Here is a 13,016-nt window from a genome sequence, read left to right as displayed (position 1 = left end):
AAGCCCCATCACCTGAGCCATGCCCCCGGGGCGGGCGGTCTGGAGGCTCCGTATTCAGCAGAATACACCTCCAAGACGTCTTCCCCTGCCCGTCTGTATCCCGCCCAGGTTTCTCTTTTTCCTGCAATTCCTCCACCATCCCCAATACTGACAAGAGACTGTGAAAAGACATTTCAGCTAGATCATCAACTGCCAAACATCTGCATATATACACAGCTTTCATATATAAACAGCTTTCCCCCCTTTGCAACTTCCCTCTGCAACTCCCCTCTCCCAGTCTTTCATAGTAATCCTGGCTAGAGGCTGCGGCTCTCAAATGAGAGCTGCCAACCTTCCAGTAGTTTCCCTCCCCACCAGCCCCACAGCTGGTTTGAGAGCTGTAACATTTTTCACAGCTGATTATTTCAGCACAACTTTGGGGCTGGGGGAGAAAGGGGGTAAGTTGCAAAAAACAAACAAACCAGTACCCAGTACATGTCAGCAGGAAAAGCTGGGCACTTATAAAAGTTGTCAACTTTGGGCTGGGAAGGGAGCAAAAATGCTGTGAAAGCTGCAGGAACATTGTGGCGATTTTTATCCTCCTGGCTGAGAACTCCATTTTCAACTTCATTCAGGAAATTGATAAATTCACATCCTATCCCTATTCTGGCTTTGACCCCTGAGAATATTGGTATTCAGTGTGGCTGAAAATATCTAGGACTGCATTTGGTCATTTTCTTACTGCATACACTAGATGGCACCAGAGCTGCATCATATTTTTATTATTAGAGACAAGGAAGGTGGAGGAGAAGGAAGAAAGCAGATTACAGCATGGAAAAGGTAATTCCCAAATTAGCAAAAGAGCTAAGGTCCACTCTCCAGATTTGTGGATTTTGCACACCTACAGTCAGCCCTTCACATTTTGCGGGTCTGATTATTCACGGATTTGATTCACATGTTCTCTCTAGGAATCTCTAGGTCATCTATGGCCAATTTTTGTCCGAAGTTGCACTGGAGGACCTAGATATTCCTAGAGAGAACACTTCTCTAGATATTTGTAGGTCCTCCAACACAATACTGTATTCAATGTCTGATGGATGTGGACCATAGAGTTGTGCTGGAGAACCTAGAGATTCCTCGAAAGGTATTCTCTCAAGTAAACAAATAGCGTTTTTTTATTTGCAGTTTTTCCACTTTTGCAGGAATTCATGCATCCCTAACCCCAGCAAATGTGGAGGGCCCACTGTAATTACAGTAGCTCCTCCATTTTCACAGGGGATCTGTTCCAGACCCCCTACAAAAACAAAATCACCAGTATTCAAGCCCCATTGGTTTGAATGGTGGCATATGCCCCGTTTTGTCACCCTCTGTTTGCCACCCGCAAACGGACGAGGGACACAGATTCAAAGTCCATGAAAACAGAGGGGAGACTATACTTACTTTTACTATGGATGGGGGTGTGGCAGGAACTTCTGTTGGTTCAGGAACTCTAGCAGCTTCAATCACCTAGGGATGTTTAAAAAATAGAGTTAGAAGGTGTCAAACAATGTCAAGAAGGGAAACGCCAGCATGCATAAGAATGGGAGTAAGGCAATGGTTCGGTGCTGTTCTTCTCTGTCGCTTGCTATGACAAAATGATGTTAGGCTCTTAGAAGTGCATGGGAATGGCAAAGGTCACAACAGATGGTACACAAAGGTCAGTAGGGGAGAGAGGGATATTTTAAAGTGAGGAGAAAAGGTTGGTAATGAAGGAAAGGTAGAAACACACTGAGTTACTCTGGATGCAAGTCGGGATGATTGGAATGTGCTTAATGACCAACCTCTGGTTCACCTTCTTGCATTAATTCAATGTGTTCTTGCTCCCGCACCAGACCACCTGCCATGCTCACACCTATTTCTCTTTTGATTTCAGTATCGTAACGCCTCTGATAGGTGTCGGCAGCTGTCTCTACGAAAGGAAACTGTGGGGAGACTACTTTCTCTGGCATCACTCTGGGCTCTGGTGACTTTGCAAGAGGAGGCCTCACAGGCTTGGTGATCTTTGGAACAGAAGTTGCTGACAACTCCTTTTGCAGAGTAGCTATAGCAGATCCTGCTATTGAAACCTAACCAACCCAAGAGAAAAAGAGTTACCACTTTGCTGTGCTTTTTTTCTTTTAAAGGTGAATGACACATTAGCCAAGCAAATACAAATAAAATGCTAGAAAGCAATACTGTACTATATCTTTATTACAGTTGTTAGTTTATGAAAGATCAACACCTATTCCGTCTTATTCTCTTTTTAAAGGATAGATTGTTAAGACTTTTTACAGTGAGCGCCAATTCTTAGAATACTCAGAAATATTTTAATCATTTGACGTGATTCAGCTTAAAATGTGAGATTCTGTAAAAATAGCAAAGAGTAGTGTTAATCTTTTTAAATTGTGGCATAATCTTTTGTAAATTACAGTCCAATATCTAATGTTAAGAATCAAGTTTCAGAAGTACCATATGATCTCTAAATTTCTTTAAGCTAGAAAATTAAATTATATTGTCCAAGATAGTATGGTAACTATTCAAATGTAGGATCACCAGTCTACTTTCAGTTAAAGTGCCTGAATATTAGGTAGAATATTGCTTATTTCTATTTCTGTAGTATTTTTTGTTTTGTTTTGCTTTAGATAAGAAACATTATTTAGACTTAAAATTAAGGTAATTGCCATAATATTATTTTAATTATTTACAGGTACGTAGCATTTTTTTTGAAAAAAAAAGATGCATTGTTAACATTAAAGAGAAAGCGATATCACAGATCTGTATTTTACAAAACAGATTAGATGTGACCGTTAGGTGATGAAACCTGTGAAGGAGACAATTAAAATGTCAACTAGAAAAATGGGTGGAAAGTAATATTAAAATAATGCAAAAGCATATATTTCTAATGGAGGCATTCAATATAATTCAGTTTATGTATGTATAATATGTTAATTCTTAAACCAATTTAGTATGCAGCAGAATGACTGAAATAGAAGAATAAATACTATCATTGTATGAATTATTTGATTAATACATGGGTGAACATTTAGATTTTTCTGCCCTTCAAGAGAGGAAAGGAATATGCCAGGTATGGTGAATTTTTCCCTCTGCCACATCTACCTGTCCCAAATCTGCTCCAAAACTTCTCCCAACCATTCAGAGAAGATTTTAAGTGGTTTAAGGGGTTGATTGGGGGAAGGAATCCATATCACTGGCAGATCACTGTTGGTTTTTTTTAGTGCAAGAATGCAGATGGATACTGTGCCACATCTTCGTATCTCACCCACCCACACCCACCCTACATGTTTTTAGGCTTTAAAACCCCCCAAATATTTTGGCCTACATAAAGAAGGGAATATTTTGATTGTTTCAGGTGCTATAACCATTTGCCTGGCATACTCTTCCTCCTCTTCTTACCTCATACGTATGATCTGGTTTAGGAACAGTAATTTTTGAAACTGTAAAATGAGGGCTTGCTGTGCGGGGACGTGTGTGTTCCACATGGATTGCTTTTTCGACTGAAGTTTCTGCAGTCCTTTTAATCTACATCAACCAATAAAACGTTTGTTGAGAATGTGATGCCACTTGCCAAGTAGGGAAAAAAGAAAACCCCAACCAAAGATGTTCAGCAGCCAGTGAAAATGGCTGCCTGTTTAAACTTGAGCCTGACCTGTGTTGATACGGTCACTCCCACTTTTTCAGCAGCTGCAATGTGTGTCACAGGAGGAACATGAACCTCCTCCTTTTTCACTGCTTTGGTGACCACATGGTGTTCTGGTGGTAACTCAACAACATGTCTTGCTAAAGCATGTTCTTTATATCCATATTCCAAAGCTGCCTGTTCAGCATAAGCTTCTTCGCCATGATCCAGCTCTCTTGGTTCTCTAACACGTGCTTGATCAACTGCATGAACAACTGTGGCTACAGCTTCAGCCTTTTTGCCAACAGCAATCTAAAGATAACATTTGCAGAACATTGACACATATCTATGTTAATGACACAGAGCGGCAAACATAGAGGACACACATGTAAACATCTTGCTCATCAAGCCTTCTATCATCCAGTTCATTCCTTTTTCCATATTTGCTCATATTTCACACAAACCACAATGCTATTATATATACCATACAGTTTATGGCCTTATATATTCTGGAACAGATTTAACAGGCATTTGAAATATGCAGATATGGAGGAAGGAGGATGCCACTGTGCAGACAGGAAATGTGTAAATACAGTATATGACACAGAAAATACTGAAATACTGTATTTAAAGATAGATATGAGCATATATTATCTTCTGAATGCTTACTTCTAGTAAATACATATTTTATATGTATACAGAAAAAAATGCAGTATTTTCAGAAATCCATATGTAGTATATTCAGTGAATATAAAGATTTGCAGACAGCAACATATATTTATATACAAACACACTAACTTTTCAGAGAGTTACACAGATAATTTTGCAACATACATTTGAAAAAGACTGCATAGCTACAAACAACCATTTTACTGCACATGTGCATCTTCAGTTAAATTCTGCTGAATTATTGACCATGTAATGCAGACAACCAAGGTATTATTGGCTTAGAGAGTTTAACCTGCAGGGTAATTTGGTCTTCCCTCTAGGCTCCTATCATTAAAGGTCTGTGTAGGCCTCACTATGTCATACAAAACAAATGTCATACAAACTGATTTCTTTTTTGCACTGATTTAATGGTTTAGATGTAAATTTATGTTTAAAGTAAATCACTGAAACCACTTGCCCCATTGATTTCAAAGGTTCTATACAAAATTTGATTGTCAGGATCCAACCTGTTGTCTTCTGATCATTCTTACAGTGGTTCCATTAATGGATCTTTTTCCATCAGCAGAAATGGGAAGGGGCAAGGGGTTAGAGAGGAAAGAATATTGTACTGTGAAGTTAGTTCAGGCTAAGTGTGATGTTGGCCTAAACCTTATCTTATTGATTTACCATGCAGTCTTTAATCTGCCTACCTAGACATTAGCCCCATTGAGTTCATCTAGAATTACTGTATATAGCACTGCAGTCTTAACCATCTTATTTTACAACCTCAAGAATAATAAAGAAAAGAACTAGGAAGTGAATTTTTGCTATTTCCCTAACATTCTAGTACTATTCCAGGTTTTACAGATAAGTAATGAAAAATATACATTTGAAATAATAAACTTACAATTTTTTTTTGAAAGGGAGTTAGTAAACAACACTACAAACCACTGCAATGGCAAGCTGCCTGCTGGCGCAAACATTGCAGAGTTTAAAACATTATTCAATGCTGAACTTTACATTTTTGTGAGTTCTCTTCACCTGATCATGAGCTAGATGGATTTGTTCTCGTTTGACAGCAACTTCTTCTCTAGTTCTTGATATTCTATCTTGTTCCCTGCGTTTGTCAACGGCAATGACTGTTGGAACTATAGTAGTTTTCTCAGCCTCCTTTCTTATCTGATCATTATGGCAAGAACAGAAGCTTTAAGTTACATAATGTCTCAGACCAAAAGGGACAAAAATGAAAGATGACATGGGAATATATGGTTGCAGAAAAAGATAAAAGAATTTTAAGGCTTTGCCCCCTGATGAATGGCCCAGCGCTTGCACTGGATGAATACAGATACTTGTTTACTACCTCACTGGCTAGGTAATATTAAGATAATTAAAATGCAATTTAGTACATGATTTTTTTAAAAAAAGCTCAAATGACGATAACAGGGAAGCTGAGAACATATTAGGGCACACAAGATGGAATCTTAAAGAATGTGGTAAGAAAGGATATTAAAAAGTTAGTGCGTTTATGGAAGAAAAATGAGAAGGTCAGTATGAGAATGGGCTATGAGAATGACTGCCACACGACCAACTTATTCACCTTTTCTTGGATAAGGTGGGCCTGTTGTTCTTGTTGGGCAGCAATTCCCTCTGAAGTTTTTATTATTGTGGTGGGCACTTTGGCTTTATCAGTGGTTATTAGTACCTTAGGTACAGAAGGTTTCACAGACTTCACAACTTCTTTCCTCGTCTGGTATTTGTAGTAAAAAGAGAAGTGTGATTATATAGAAAGGGTTGCAAAGATGTTTGCCTAGGTATCTCAGAGGAAAGCAGGAAGGGATCACAAAAGTACCAAGGATTATAATGAGATAAAAATAAAATTGCCTATGGAGATCCTAGAATTAGCATTGTACTTGGGCATCAGACAGCTCCATCATGATTCTACAAAGCTTTATTGCTTTCAGCAGAGTTATACCCGAAGTAGGAAAAGTTGATACAAAAAGTAACTTCTCTATGATCTACATTACACCACACTTTCACTATATGAATAATCTGGCAATTTGTCAAGTCAAAATTATAGGCCTCTTTTATTGATTATTTAAAATTGCCTTTATATTCAATTCTGGGAATTAATGAAAGCACAAAGTAGAATTGGGGGGGGTGGGGGAATCAAGTGGATATAACACCACTAGTTTTTTCTGGACCATATTTCAAAGAAAACTGAACTATTTTGCACTTCCTAAATGAATGTGAAGATTGGAAGACAGTTATCCTGTGAAGTTTACACGTCTCTGAGTTTTGCAATGCATTTCTCTGTTCATTTATTATGGCAAAAAAGCATATATAAGATAAATCTGCATAGACAAATGCACAATAATGCATGCATGCACATTTGGGTGAATTCAATACAAAATGCACGTTAGGAAAAATCGCCTACAAAAATGGGTGTGCATTTTTGTACATGTTTAAAAAGGATTGGACACAAATGTTGAAATTGGACAGCACGGACTTATGATTAAATACACACAAAATGACACAGACTGGAAAGTCTATTTTCCGTAACCACTTCATGACTGAGATCCACAATAGTGGTGGAAAGAACCAAATATTCATTAGAACTGTAGGAGATGGGTTACCAACTTACCAAAGAAGCATTTTGACATTTAAAGAACTAATTTTGGTTCAATACAACAAGACTCTTTCTGTGAACCATTGCCATACTGAACCCCATTGTAGGGGGAAAGGACCCAGCATTGGGATCATTGTTCCTTTTAAACTGAGCAAAAGATGTAGTGCTTTTTGAAAAACTGAATGATGATATTGTTGATTTTTTCTCCTTGAGGTCTGCAGCAAAATCACTCTGAAGAAGGCTAACATAGGCTAGGAAAATTGTGAGTATCTTAGTCTCAGACTTCAGATCCCTAAATACGTAGGATGCCTCTTGAAATAGAATTTTGGTTAGAACATAATTGCCTATTTGCTTCCAAGTTCAAAGTTACAGAATCATCTAACATTATGATGTATCTCAGAAAAGGAGAAAGTAGATGGATTAAAGTATATGTCTTTAAATGTTGTATTTACCTTTTCATGACGAGCAATGTGTATTTCTTCTCGTCTGGTAGAAATCTCTTCTCTAGCTCTTGAAATTTGTTCTTGGTCTTTAACTACATCAGTCGCAATTATTACTTTTGGTACAGGAACTTTCACCGGTTCCTTTTTAATCTGGTATTTCCAATTTTAAAAAAAGGACAAAGTTTGTATTACATCATTTCTTTAACAAACAAAACAAACCTTAAATATCAGCAACAAATTACCTGACATTTTCTAAACTAACATTGTGAGCCCCCCATATCATTTTTTAAAATAATAATCTTTATTATCATTCACAATATATAAAATACATATAACATATCACAACATTCTAAATATTCTAAACATTTTAATATATATATATATAATACTACAACATATGTATAATACTTAACATTTATCACATATACAATACCTACCACACATTATTGCTTAACATACACAATACCTATAATACATTATTGTTATATTAAACTTGAAAATACAGTGGGCCCTTCCCTTACACATAAGGGGGAAAAAGTGTATGCTCGAGCCCCATTAGAAATAATGGCGCGGGGGCATGCCATGGGCACGCACCCCATTACTTCTTCCGGAGAGCGCCAAGGTTTTTTCGTGCACAGCTTCCGGCGTATGACATGGGTGCACTGTATATTGAATAATTAATGCTATCATCTCATCACAATCCTACTTTCCATTCACTTACTTTCCATTTTCAAACTCAATTTAGTCTTGTATTTATATCTAGATGTCCCTCCTCTCCATATTTTCTATTCTCATCTCATTATCCATCTCCTACCTATCCTTTCACACTTTCATCTCTCCTTCTTCTTCTCTACTTTTCCTCCATATCACGCATTTCTGTTGTTCCTCTCTTTCACTATTTCTCCCAACTATGCCTCCTTCTCTCTTCTTTCAATCTCTTCAAACATACTCATACCTTCTGTCACTTTTTAAACCTACTTTCATATTCTCATCCTTCCACACTTAGACTTCCCTATATTGTTTTTAACACCTTTGCCTGATGAAGAAGCCAGTGAAGCTTTGAAGGTTTGCATCATTTATTTTGTGCATTATGGTTGGCCAAAGTGTATCACTGTTTTGTGGATTTTAGATGTTATTGTTCTTTGCTGTATAGCCATCCTGGCTATCTCTGGATAAGTTGCCTTTTATGAAAAAGAGGCAACTCCAATGGCCATAAAACAACACAGAGTATAGTGCTCTCTACTGAAATAAAAGAGTTAAGCATGTTTAACTCTGAATGTTACAGTCTGTGCCTAAATAATTGTGAAGGGGTATTATTTTAAATAAACACTTAATGAACCTGAGCTGTAGTCCTAAACACACTGGATCATGTTCTATCATAATATTTCTCTTTAAACAGTATTTTTGAGGGAACTGCCCATATGATGTAATGTGATTTTTTTAAAAAAAAATGATTCTGAATAAGTCTGAACAGGAATCATTTTTCTATGATTGATTGATTGATTGACCCTACATTTCACTTGGCTTGGAAACCAAGGCAGACTTCTAATTAACAAATGCAGCAAATCATTGTAATGAAACCCAAGAGCATCCTGGGACATAAAATGGATCCACCAGACCTAATTAAGTTGCCCATTCCCACCATAGATAGAAGAGAGTAACTACTGAGCTGATCTAGTGTAATACCAAGTTTATTGGCACTTCTCTCAGTCTATGGGTGGACTGATTCAAAGGGTCAGAGATCCTGTGTACACAGAAAGCCAGATAAAACTGCTTTTTAATTCAGGGAAGTACACTGGAGTACAGCAAAGACAGAGTAAGGATGCATGCAAGGCCACTCCTCTTGGTACCTGGCTCAGAAAGGAACATATGACCAGAGGCCCAGAGAAAACAGAAAAAAGGAGCTGCAGTGCATTACACTGATAACCTAAGTTGAAATAACTGGCCAGGAAAATATAGGTTTCATAGCATCCAACACATCTGCTGTATCAGAAATACAATGTATCTTGGTTCCAATCATGTCCTTACTTTATACAATCATCAAAAAAGATGCTGTTCTACAAAGCAAATCTTTTCATAATAACAATTGAGTGACTGTGTCCTAACCAAAATAATTATTAACACACTTAATATCCACAGACTGTAAATATGTAGAGAGGACAAACATTTTGCCCTGGTGAGTCATTGTTCTCATCTTGTTCACCACCAGCATACACATCACAGTAAAATATTAATTTAAAAAACACAACTGAAATATGTCCAGGAAAGGGCAGGAGATTAGATTTCTGGAGCATTTCAGGTATTAATGGTAATCACTAACAAGCAGTATAGTGGAAGCAATCATGACATTGTCACATGCTCACATATAAACACTTGGGAGATTGCGCTATGACCACAATGACTGAAGCAACGGTATCTGACACTACAAGACATGACTTATGGAGGACAAGCAGGGAGGCAGGTATCCAATGTGTCAGGAATGGCATGTGCATGGTGAGATATTCGACAGACCAGTATTCTGAGCCATATGGCAGATAAACAGGAAATGCACAGTACAATAGCTATTTAATCTCAAGATTATGGCTCCTCCTAGTGAGATTTCTGCTTTTTTCTCTCCACTGAACAGCAAGCACATATGCTATGGTGTAGTGGTCTGAGTGCTGGACTACAACTCCAGAGAGAGAAAACACCATAATCCACTCCTCGGTATATCTGATAATGAATAGAAGGGCTAAACCTCTCTAATAGCCTTATCACAATAGATGAATCTTGCACAGAAATGGGATTATTACTCTTTAGAGGAAACGTGGTCTGAAAAAGTGTTTTCTACTTTTAAATCCCATTTCTGCCTGGGATTCATTAATGTGATAAGCTCCTAAGAACTAAATCAATATATCTGCCTATAACACTGTATTGTGTTAATTACAACCCTGCATCAATTACAACTCTGAAGACCAGGGTTCAAATGCTCATTCAGCCATGGAAACCCACTGGGTGACCTTGAGCAAGTCCCATTCTCTCAGCCTCAAACGAAAGCAAAGGCAAAGCTCCTCTGAACAAGTCTTGCCAAGAAATCCCTGTGACAAGTTTACCTTAGGATCACCATAAATTGGAAACAATTTGAAGGCACCCAACAAAAATGCTGTATCAGACATTGCTTTTGAGACTCCCATCCATTTCAAAAGCATTTTGTTACTTACAAGGGGGAGAAAAAGACTACTGTTTATGAAAAACAACACAGCAGTCACCTCAGGTTCACAGTTTCATGGCTCTTTACATTCTGGCCAATGCATTTAACATAGGGCCAAATGTTCTGTTCAGTCTGGATAAACCTCAATCCAGAATGATTTATGTGCATGCTGGACATGACACATGTGATCTGTGGGTTAGGCCTTGAAGGGGTGATGTCACAATAAGTACATACATTTAATTACAGAACTCTTCAACATTATAACATATAAGACCAAAAAGAAATGGATGCATGGCAGTGAAGAATGTAGTTTGCAAATGAGACAGAAGAAGTGATTTTCCCATGGGTAAACATGTACTATTCACCTTTTCCTGAGTGATGTGTATTTGTTCTTGTTTAGTAGCAATTCCTTCTCTAGTTCTTGATATTACTTCTTGTTCTTTGCCTTTACCAGTAGTACTAGTAACTACTATTGTAGCTTCCTTTTTAATCTGATTGTGTTGATGGAAAGAAAGAGAATCAAGCCTTAACATTTCCTTTAAGCAACATCATTTTTTTTTAAAAAAGTTCATAAACATAATCCCAAATGAAGCAAAATATTTTTAGGTAAAATCTATTTTAAGATTAGCAAGGATGAAAGTAAGTTAAATATTAGGAACACCTTGGTCAGTATAATCAAAGTGTTAGATCAATGAACTGCTTAGGTACTTTATCTAATATTTGTATTGAGGTTATTAAAATTGTTTCAGTCTGTATAAAATCGTTTTAAAACTGTTAGCTGATTTTAATGTAATATATAAAAAGGACTGGTGGATTAGTTAGCTTCTCTAGCAATAGTTTATATGCAGGTGCTCTTTTTATGGTGGTATCATTAATGCATGCTTCTCCAGGATACTTGTGAGTATTGTGTTAATTGTCTGCTAATGCATGCATTGGTTCTGTGTCAGAAATGGCAGGGGGGAGGTGTTATTTTTTGCAAACTGATTTTACTTCTACCTGCTCCTGGACAGGTTGAATATGCACTGCAGTCATGGCTGTCCTTTTAGCAGTCTGTTCTACAGCACTTGGAAGAGGCTCTCTCACTCTGGCCATGTCAACAGCAGCAACTACTGTAGCAACAGCTGCTGACCGTTCAGTGTCCTGTAGGACCCAAATGAGTTGCATGAAAAGATGTCCTTTTTTCCCATAGGGATACAACAACCAGAAGAACAATGGCGGAAGCAGTAAACACAAGACACAGAGGTCTTACCATGTCTTCCTATTTAGACAATAGAGTATGATGGTCTAAATAGTTGTTTAAGCAGATTCCAATACAAAATGTTTTCAGTTCCACTTAAACAGACTTATTCAGCAGGAAAGCATCACAAAACACAGTCAACATGGGATAGCCTTCAAAAATCCTTTTTTTTTTTTTACAAATGGTCTTACCTCTGTGGTTGCTGCTGCAGCTGCAATAGCAGCAGCACTAACTCCAATAGCAGCCTCCGCTGCGGCAGCGCCACTAACAGTGATCTGTTCTTGGAGACCATATCTCCCCTCCCATCTTTCTTCAGTCCTCATTTGGGTAGTACTTGTAGTCACTCTAGTGTCTCTCATCATCGTTTCAGAGGTAGCGACATAGCCTTCCTGTTTCCAAGGAGGAAGAACTTCAGCGCCCGCAGCTGCTGTCACTTGTGCTTTTCGGACCAAGATTGGCGATTTCACAGGTCTGATAGGCGAAGTGGAGACGGAGAGTCGCCCAGCTCCAGCAGGAGACACAGATCTGTTGAATAAACACAACAGTTTTTTTTAAATTGCCCTGTGAAAGAAACAAAAGGCAGTTTTCATGCAGTAATGACATTTGAATGCAGGACCAATGTAAGATTTCATTTTAAGTAAGCATAAGTAGGAAAATAGGAAGACCGCATTACAGGTGGATAGACATAGTCTGGGAAATTATAGCCCTGCATTTGCAGCACCTGAGTAGGACTTTTGGTGGCAGGTCTCTTATTCATGGGGTTGCCATAAATTGCAGCCAATTTGATGGCAAATGACAATAACAAAGTAGGCATAAGAACCAGAAAAGTCAGTACTATCAAGTTTCCAACAAAATCCATTAAATAACATTTAAATAAATAATAATAATATATATAAATAAACTGTTTATTTTTATACCGCTTTTCCTTGAGATCAAAGCGGTGTACATCTGTAAGAGCGATCACATACAATATAAAAACAGTTTAAAACATTTCAATAACAATCACAATTATTCAATAAAATTATCTAAAAACAGCTATAAAATATCAATTAATCTAATTGGGGAATAGTTCTCTACAGTGTACATTTGGTGTACAAATATCTGAATTCCAGACTCATAGATTATTATGTGTATGTTTCAATGATGGATGAGGAACATATGCCTTCCAGGTGTTGCTGGACAGTAGTTCAGAGCATCCCTGACCTACCCACTCTAGGTTTTCTGAGAGCTGGAGTCCA

At 37.7% G+C, this 13,016-nt stretch overlaps 1 protein-coding gene across 1 annotated transcript in view; it reads right to left on the bottom strand.

Annotated features, from left to right (window-relative positions):
* Positions 1-13,016, bottom strand: part of TTN (titin) — a 317,246-nt gene that overhangs the window by 288,417 nt on the left and 15,813 nt on the right. Inside the window, exons 7-16 of the mRNA XM_089523020.1 lie at positions 11,970-12,303; positions 11,538-11,681; positions 10,907-11,032; positions 7,361-7,501; positions 5,880-6,029; positions 5,324-5,461; positions 3,665-3,946; positions 3,412-3,537; positions 1,800-2,084; positions 1,420-1,485 (exon numbers count right to left, since the gene is read on the bottom strand). Coding sequence (XP_089379146.1) covers positions 1,420-1,485; positions 1,800-2,084; positions 3,412-3,537; positions 3,665-3,946; positions 5,324-5,461; positions 5,880-6,029; positions 7,361-7,501; positions 10,907-11,032; positions 11,538-11,681; positions 11,970-12,303 — 1,792 coding nt within the window. The remainder of the gene's footprint in view (positions 1-1,419; positions 1,486-1,799; positions 2,085-3,411; positions 3,538-3,664; positions 3,947-5,323; positions 5,462-5,879; positions 6,030-7,360; positions 7,502-10,906; positions 11,033-11,537; positions 11,682-11,969; positions 12,304-13,016) is intronic.

This window comes from Sceloporus occidentalis, unplaced genomic scaffold (assembly GCF_023333645.1).
Source record: "Sceloporus occidentalis isolate IW3139 unplaced genomic scaffold, rSceOcc1.0.p SCAF_4, whole genome shotgun sequence".
Classification (NCBI taxonomy): domain Eukaryota; kingdom Metazoa; phylum Chordata; class Lepidosauria; order Squamata; family Phrynosomatidae; genus Sceloporus; species Sceloporus occidentalis.
This window is presented reverse-complemented; position numbering and strand designations above follow the sequence as displayed.